This window comes from Tupaia chinensis, unplaced genomic scaffold (genome assembly GCF_000334495.1).
Source record: "Tupaia chinensis unplaced genomic scaffold, TupChi_1.0 Scaffold000386_1, whole genome shotgun sequence".
NCBI classification, from domain to species: domain Eukaryota; kingdom Metazoa; phylum Chordata; class Mammalia; order Scandentia; family Tupaiidae; genus Tupaia; species Tupaia belangeri.
The window spans coordinates 2,958,503-2,965,971 of NW_006159888.1; the positions used below are offsets into that span (position 1 = coordinate 2,958,503).

At 40.0% G+C, this 7,469-nt stretch overlaps 1 protein-coding gene across 1 annotated transcript in view; it reads left to right on the plus strand.

Moving 5' to 3' along the window:
- IWS1 (interacts with SUPT6H, CTD assembly factor 1) overlaps positions 1 to 4,564 on the plus strand; it is a 46,488-nt gene extending 41,924 nt beyond the window's left edge. The window contains exon 14 of the mRNA XM_027773881.1: positions 4,201 to 4,564. Coding sequence (XP_027629682.1) covers positions 4,201 to 4,332 — 132 coding nt within the window. The 3' untranslated portion in view covers positions 4,333 to 4,564. The remainder of the gene's footprint in view (positions 1 to 4,200) is intronic.
- The last annotated feature ends 2,905 nt before the right edge of the window (positions 4,565 to 7,469 follow it).

A 7,469-nucleotide genomic window follows, 5' to 3' on the forward strand; every position in this document is an offset into this window, starting at 1 on the left:
GATGACCATGTCACAATCCCTTCTCCATTCTCCTCTCAGGATCTTGGGCACACACACACATGCACCCGGCATGAGTTTAAGCCACCAGATCCAGGACTTGAACCACAGTTGACTACATGGGAGTCCAGCAACATAGCCATTATGCCAACTGCTGGTCCCCCCAGCATGAGTTTTTAAACCAGCAGGTATAGAACTCAAAATGAGGTTGACTTTGTGGGAATCCAACCACATAACCATTACACCACTTGCTGGTCCCTAAATAAACAGAAAGCACAAAGAAATGTAACATCTATAATTCTGCTACAATTTTTAGCATTTCGATTACTTTGGGATCCATTTTACATGTGTGCGTAAACTGGGTTGTTTTGAGTTTTGGTTTAACTTTTCAAGCCACAAAGTGATCATACTTTCATACTTTGTTGGGTTTTGTTTTAGTTTGCTTTTTTGTTGTTACAACTTTATACCACATAATTTATATAGGATACAGGTTTATTTATCATGTGGTTTCAAAAGCCCAAGGTAAAGTTATCTGGCAAGGGTCATCCACTTGGTGGAGATTTTCTGCAGAGTCCTAGGCAGTGTGGAACATTATGTAGGGAGACAGCAAAAGCATGCCATCTGTTTGCGTATACTCTTTAAGAGGTCTTCACAAAGTTTGTAGAAAATGCCTGTTATAAAAAAAAAAAAAAAAAAAAAAAAAAGGGTTGTTTTAATTTTTGGAGAGATTTTCACTGTAGGGCGCGTGCGCTCGCCAGACAGACAGAGAGAGACATAGAGACAGAAAGCGAGAAATCACCCCCCAGGGGGGATGGTCACGCCGCAATCCCTTCTCCTCCATTCTCCTCTCGGGATCTTGGGCACGCACGCACACGCGCCTGGCGTGAGTTTTAAGCCACCGGGTCCGGGACACGAACCGCGGTCAACTACGTGGGAGTCCAGCGACATAGCCATTACGCTAACTGCTGGTTCCCGATTTAATTTTTTTTTAATAAATACTTTTTTTTTGGTTGAGTCCAGTGAGGTGTATGCACTTGTTTGAGAGAGACAGAGAGATAGAAAATGAGAAAAGCACTCCCTATGGGAGAGAGTCACACCACAGTACCATCTCCATTTCTCATTTTGGATTTTTCAGCATGCACAGACATGTGCCTGGTGTATTTTCAAAGCTGTGGGCCCAGGACTCAAATTACTTTGTTGGCCTTGTAGGATCTAACTTCCTTAATCACTGTCCTACCATCAGGCCCAAATGCATACTTTAATTCCATTTTCCATGAACTTTCTGACATCCTTGCATAGAACTACCAGGAAGCAATCTTGGCATTTTAACTAATCTTAATCTCTTCCCAAAGGTCCCACCATTTCAATACCATAGTTAGATTTACATTCTTATTCTCTTAATCTAACAGTAAGAATCAAATCTCAGCATATGAATTATTTTTTTGTGTGTCCTTCAAATTGTAGTGGGTTGGTTTGGTTTTAATTTATCATGGTAACTATCCAGTGTAATGTCATTCAGTGTAAATATTCTTCAATGATTTAATAATGTCATACAGGGACCAGCAGTTGGCGTAATGGCTATGTCACTGGACTCCCATGTCGTTGACCACAGTTTGAGTCCCAGACCCGGTGGCTTAAAATCACGCCAGGTGCATGTGTATTCATACCCAAGATCCCGAGAGGAGAATGGAGAAGAAGGGATTGTGGCATGGCCATCTCCCCTGGGGGGTGATTTCTCGCTTTCTGTCTCTCTGTCTCTGTCTTTCTGGTGACCACACGCACCTTATAGCAAAAACCTCTCCCAAAAAAAAAGGTCATACAATTGTGCCATAATTTCCATCTTGCTAGTCTTTTAAACTTGAGTTTTCTCTGATAGAACACTGCAGCATACATTTGTAATGTCCTGAGGAAATGTGATACATAGTTGATTCAGGCAGGAGATCATTGAATTTGTCATAGTAGGTACTGTGGTCTGTTTTTTTTCAGGCTGGGGTAAGTAAGTATCTTTCAGCTACAAATTATACATGCTGAACTGGGAATAGAATAGCGCTGGCCTGGGTTCCCACTGCTGAGCCTAGGCAGAGCCATCAGAACTCAAACTATTAGAGAAGGTCCTAGAAGTGTGCAAAGAGAAGTCTAGGGCTAGCAGGTGACCTGGTGGTTAAGGTGCTAAAAGACAAAACTACATTTATGTATTTTAATAATTTGCTCTTTTTTCCCCCACTCTTAGTTTTCTTTGGTTTTTTTGGGGTTTTCTTTTTAGTGGTTTTCGCTACAGGGCGCGTGCGCTCGCCAGACAGAGAGAGAGAGACATAGAGACAGAAAGTGAGAAATCGCCCCCCAGGGGTGGTCACGCCGCAGTCCCTTCTCCTCCGTTCTCCTCTCAGGATCTTGGGCATGCATGCACATGCGCCCGGCGTGAGTTTTAAGCCACTGGGTACGGGACACGAACTGCAGTCGACTACGTGGAAGTCCAGCGACATAGCCATTGCACTAACTGCTGGTTCCCCCCCACTCTTAGTTTTAGCCACATGGTTGACCATGGTTTGGTTCCCAGCTGCTTGAAAATTACACCAAACGCTTGAAAATCACACCAGGCGCTTATACATTTATGCCCAAAATCCAAAGAGGAGAATGGAAGAGAAAAGATGTGTGGTGGGGTGATTTCTCATTTTAAAAAATAAAAGTAAATTTAAAAGAGAAGTCGAGGTTGGTGTCTGGAGCTAAACTGGGAATTATTAGAGCTTTGAGCTATAAGGTTCACAGAATGAACTGACTACTGATTCTCATGTCAGGGCATATCATCTGAACAGAATTCTGCTCTTGTGGACTGTTTGGGAAATTGGGGGTCAGGGGAGTATTGTGATTGTGGCATACATAACTCTTACTCATCTGACTATTTTTTTGCCAACTCAAGGGTACTAATACCAAGTACTGAGATTGCAGAATATTTGAAATTAGGATGTTCTAGATCTAGGGTGGATGGTCGGCTTGGCTCTTGTTAAGGGATGGGGCTGAGTCTGTTTGTGGGACAAGACTTGGAAGACGTCAGACTCATAACCCCATACTGGTACTGACCCTGGAGTCTCTCCAGCCCTGCCTTGTTTCAGTATTGTTCTAAATTGAGCTTCAAAGGTGATTTAGTTGTAAACACCTAGGAAGGAGAATTAGGAACCCCATTTCTTTTTAACTACTCGCTATATATTGGGATATTGGAAAAGTCACAATGTATTTTTGCATAGAAAAATATGAAAAAATACGTCATGACTTTTCCAATGACCCAATGTATCTGAATTATTAGCAACACAGTCAGCAAAAAGAGTTTATTTGCATGTTCATTGGCATCAGTGGTGGACCTTTCCGTTATTTCTAAAAGGGATGGATTTCTTGCAGACCACAACCTTGAAGACATACTGTCTTTTCAAAATAGAAATAACCTAACAACCAAATCTTTCGATACAAAGGTCAAACAAGAAGGGACTTAATTTTCTTTTTGTATCAAGTATACTTAGTTGACATACATCAAGCTGATTGTGAAGTTGTAGTAAAAGTAACTGCTCACACTCATTTTGAACACTGGCTATGTGCTACCCTCAATGCATGTATTTGACATCATCATTCTTCCAGCAGTCAGATAAATAGAATAGACCAGTGGTGTGGTTTGCTGAGCCAAAGCAGGGGTTCACCCCAAGTCTGAAACTGGAGCTCTAGCTTCACTAATCCTCTAACTTCATTGATTGTACTCAAGGCTTTTCATCACTTGAATTGGCTTTGCTTTAGAAGAACATTCTTGTTTATGACAGCACTGTTTGAGAGTGTATATCAAGTGATCAGCTTATATTTATGACAGCACTATTTGAGAGTGTATATCAAGTGATCAGCTTGTATTTGGGCTTTGAAAGGGAAAAGCATGCAGTTAAAAGGTAACAAGTCTCAGTATTTCCTCCTTTCTCTCATCTAGGATATTTCAATAGACTGCAGCAAAATTAGAAATAAGGTACAGACAACAACAAAATCGCCCTTCATTTCAAGAGTGTAATGTGTTTTTAACATTTGCTTTTTTCTTCCCAAAGTCACCAAATTCTTGTTATTTTAGAGCTTGGAGCTCTTCTCACTGCTAACTTTCAGATATAAAAAGATGAAAGACAAAACTACATTTATGTATTTCAATAATTTGCTCTTTAATTTTTTCCCCACTCTTAGTTTCAGGCGACCTCCAAGAAAGGTATCAGTCGACTGGATAAACAGATGAGAAAGTTCACAGACATCAGGAAAAAAAGCAGATCTGCACATGCAGTGAAAATCAGCATCGAGGGCAATAAAATGCCATTGTGATCTCGCCTGGGAAATGTCCCCATCTCTGAGAAATACACAGTGGACTCTTTGGAGAAAGGAGATGTGTTTTAAAATTTTTTTAGTGTGTCTGTAAATGGTTCAGCTTGTATCAAATGTTGTCATAGGATTCATGTTTCTTTCAGTTGTATTTAAAACTGGTGTACTTTGTACAGAGGAATATTAGTCATACTTCTATTAAACTTTACACAATAAAATTTCTTTCTGGTTTTGGGGGGCTGTCTTTTCATTGTCTTAAGACACATTCCCAGCAGTGGCCAAAAGTGGGTTTTGGTGGGTGGGAAAAAAATCTTAAGATTTTACAGTTCATGACTTTTCAAAATTTAGAACTTAGAGCTTTAAAACCCTTGGTGGGATATCTTTGTTATGCTAACGAAGTGGGCCAGGCTGGGCCTCTGAGAGGAAGATAGTTACCAAAAAGAACTTCTTAGAAATTCCAGGCTTGGGACTTAGTATGTCAAGTGGTCATCTCACATTTGGGCTTTGAAAGGGCCACTTGGACCAGGTCAGCCATGTGGGCCCATTTAATTAGCCATGCCTGAGTAATGAAGCCCTGATTAAGAGCTCTGGATATCTGTGTTCAGTGGAACTTGGTTGTTGAACACATTGATTTGCAGGTAGCCTGAGGAGCCTGACTCCAAAAGGGGATTGACAGTTCTGCATTTCCTTCCATACCTTTTCCTCCTCCATTTGGCTGCCTCCCTTAATTGGTATCCCATAATTTATAAAGCTAATTATCACGTAAGTATAGTGCTTCATAGGAAAACTGCTTTCCTGTGTTCTGTGAGTCATGTTAGCAAATTCTTGGAACTGAGAGGGTCATAGGAACCCCAGATTAGTAGTAAGCCATAAGTTGTGAAAACCCGTGAACTTCACTTGTTGCTGAGGCAATCTTGTGGAGGACTGAACTCTTAAAATCAATGGAGTCTGATGCTCTATCAGTCTTTGGTACCAGAATTTAATTGTATTTCGGTTGGGGTCTAAAAAGGAATTCTAGCATAATCTTTATGAAAATTATTTCATTTTTATTTATTACTTAATTGGACCAGAGAGAAAGGAAAAGTGAGAAAGCAAGCTGCCAGGTCCGAGACTAAAATTGGTCAGCCATGTGGGACTCCACTGCCTTAACCGCCGTATCACCTGCTAGCCCCACCAGCAAAATTTTAATGTCTCTGGGAATAATGACCTTATCTCTTTTTTTTAAGCAATTATTTTATCTTTATTATACACTTTTTAATTTTAATTTGACCAGAGAGAGAGAAAGTGAGAAAGCTAGCCTCCAGGTTCAGGACTTGAACCGTAGTTTGTCCATGTGGGAATCCAGTGCCTTTAACTACCACACCATCTGCTGGCCCCTATAATTACTTTATCTTAATAAGTTTAAATTTTTCTCAGGGAGGGTAGGTTATAATGGGGGGGAGTTCAAGAAATCCTGCCTTAGGAGACATATAAAAGTAATTTTAAGTCACTATACCAGTTGCATATAGTAGTTGAACATTTAGAGGAGACAAAAGAGTGAAAGGTATGCTGCATATTGTGGTAATTTTGTTAGTAGTAGTAGTTATTTTAAACAGTATCTGTAGACTTACAATCTCTGAGAGGTCAATATGACTAAGCCCAAGAAAATTTCCTCAGTAACTTGTTTTAATTACGGAAATCCTACTCACAAATTGCAGCCTTTATTTTTAAAGACACAGAAAAATACTGGTGGCTGTAAAGGTCTTTGGCCAAAATGAACCTTATGCACTAAAACACTTTACTCAAGAACTCAGAACAGAACCTACTCTGTTACTTAAACTCGGGTACATAAAGGCATTACAAGCTAAAAGCTAACCACTGGATGGAGACAAAAAGTGAAACTTTTATGTAGTGGTATTTGATAAAAAATAATCTCAAAAATCACTTAAGAACCAAAAAGTAGTCATGTAGTGAAGCTGTCAGGTGTTGGTCATTAAATTCTAAAGTCAAGAAAGTCATTCGTGGGACCAGCAGTTGGTGAATGGCTATGTTGCTGGACTCCCATGTAGTCGACTGCAGTTTGAGTCCCAGACCTGGTGGCTTAAACTCACACCGGGTACATGTGCGTGCATGCCCAAGATCCTGAGAGGAGAATGTAGGAGAAGGGATTGTGGCATGGCCATGCCCCCTGAGGGGTGATTTCTCACTTTCTGTCTCTCTGTCTCTGTCTTTCTGGTGAGTGCACATGCCCTATAGCAAAAACCTCTCAAAAAAAAGTCATTTGTAAGAAACGTGACATTTTATATTAACATATTTCCAATTCCAGTTATCTTAACATGTTTATGAGGGGTAAGATTCTTGATATAAAGTGATGGTCATACCTGGGGAATTTTAAATGATAAGAGATTCTCTTGTGCTAAGTTTAAAAGAAAAATTACTGGGGCCAGCAGGTGATGTGGTGGTTAAGGCTTTGGACTCCCACATGGCCAACCACTGTTTGAGTCCTGAACCTAGAGGCTTGAGAATTAGCACACCTAGAGGCTTGAGACTCAGTGCTGGGCACATGTGCATGAGTGCCCAAAGTCCCAGAGGGAATGGAGGAGAAGGGATTGCTGTGGGTCCATTCTCCCTGAGGAGTGGTTTCTCATTCCCTCTCCTTGTCTTCCTGGTGAGCGTACATGCCCTATGGCAAAAAGCAAACCAAAAAAATAAATACCGGTTTCTATATAAATGTTCCTTCATGTGGTTTATTTTATGGCATATTAACACTTGGCCAGCTGAATAATTTTTAATTTTGGAAATATTTCCAGTTTATAATAGTAAATTTGCATATTACCCTTCATTACCAAGTGAAAACATTTTGCATGTTTACTGTATTATCTTATATGTTAATTCTCATCAGAACTTTCTGAGAGCTTGCCCCCTTGACACCCTCCCCTACCTCTTGCCCACATAATTAAGCATATTTCTCCCAAGAACACAGTCTTCAGTCTATGCAAGGGTTAGTGATGGTTAACTTTGACAGCTTGGATAGGGTGTTACAGAATCACTTTTTCTTTAAATAAAATTGTACATAAAATTTACCATTTTAACTTTTTGTAAAGATTAATTTATTTAACTCCATTTGTTGTTATTATTTTTTAATTAGAACATAGACAGAA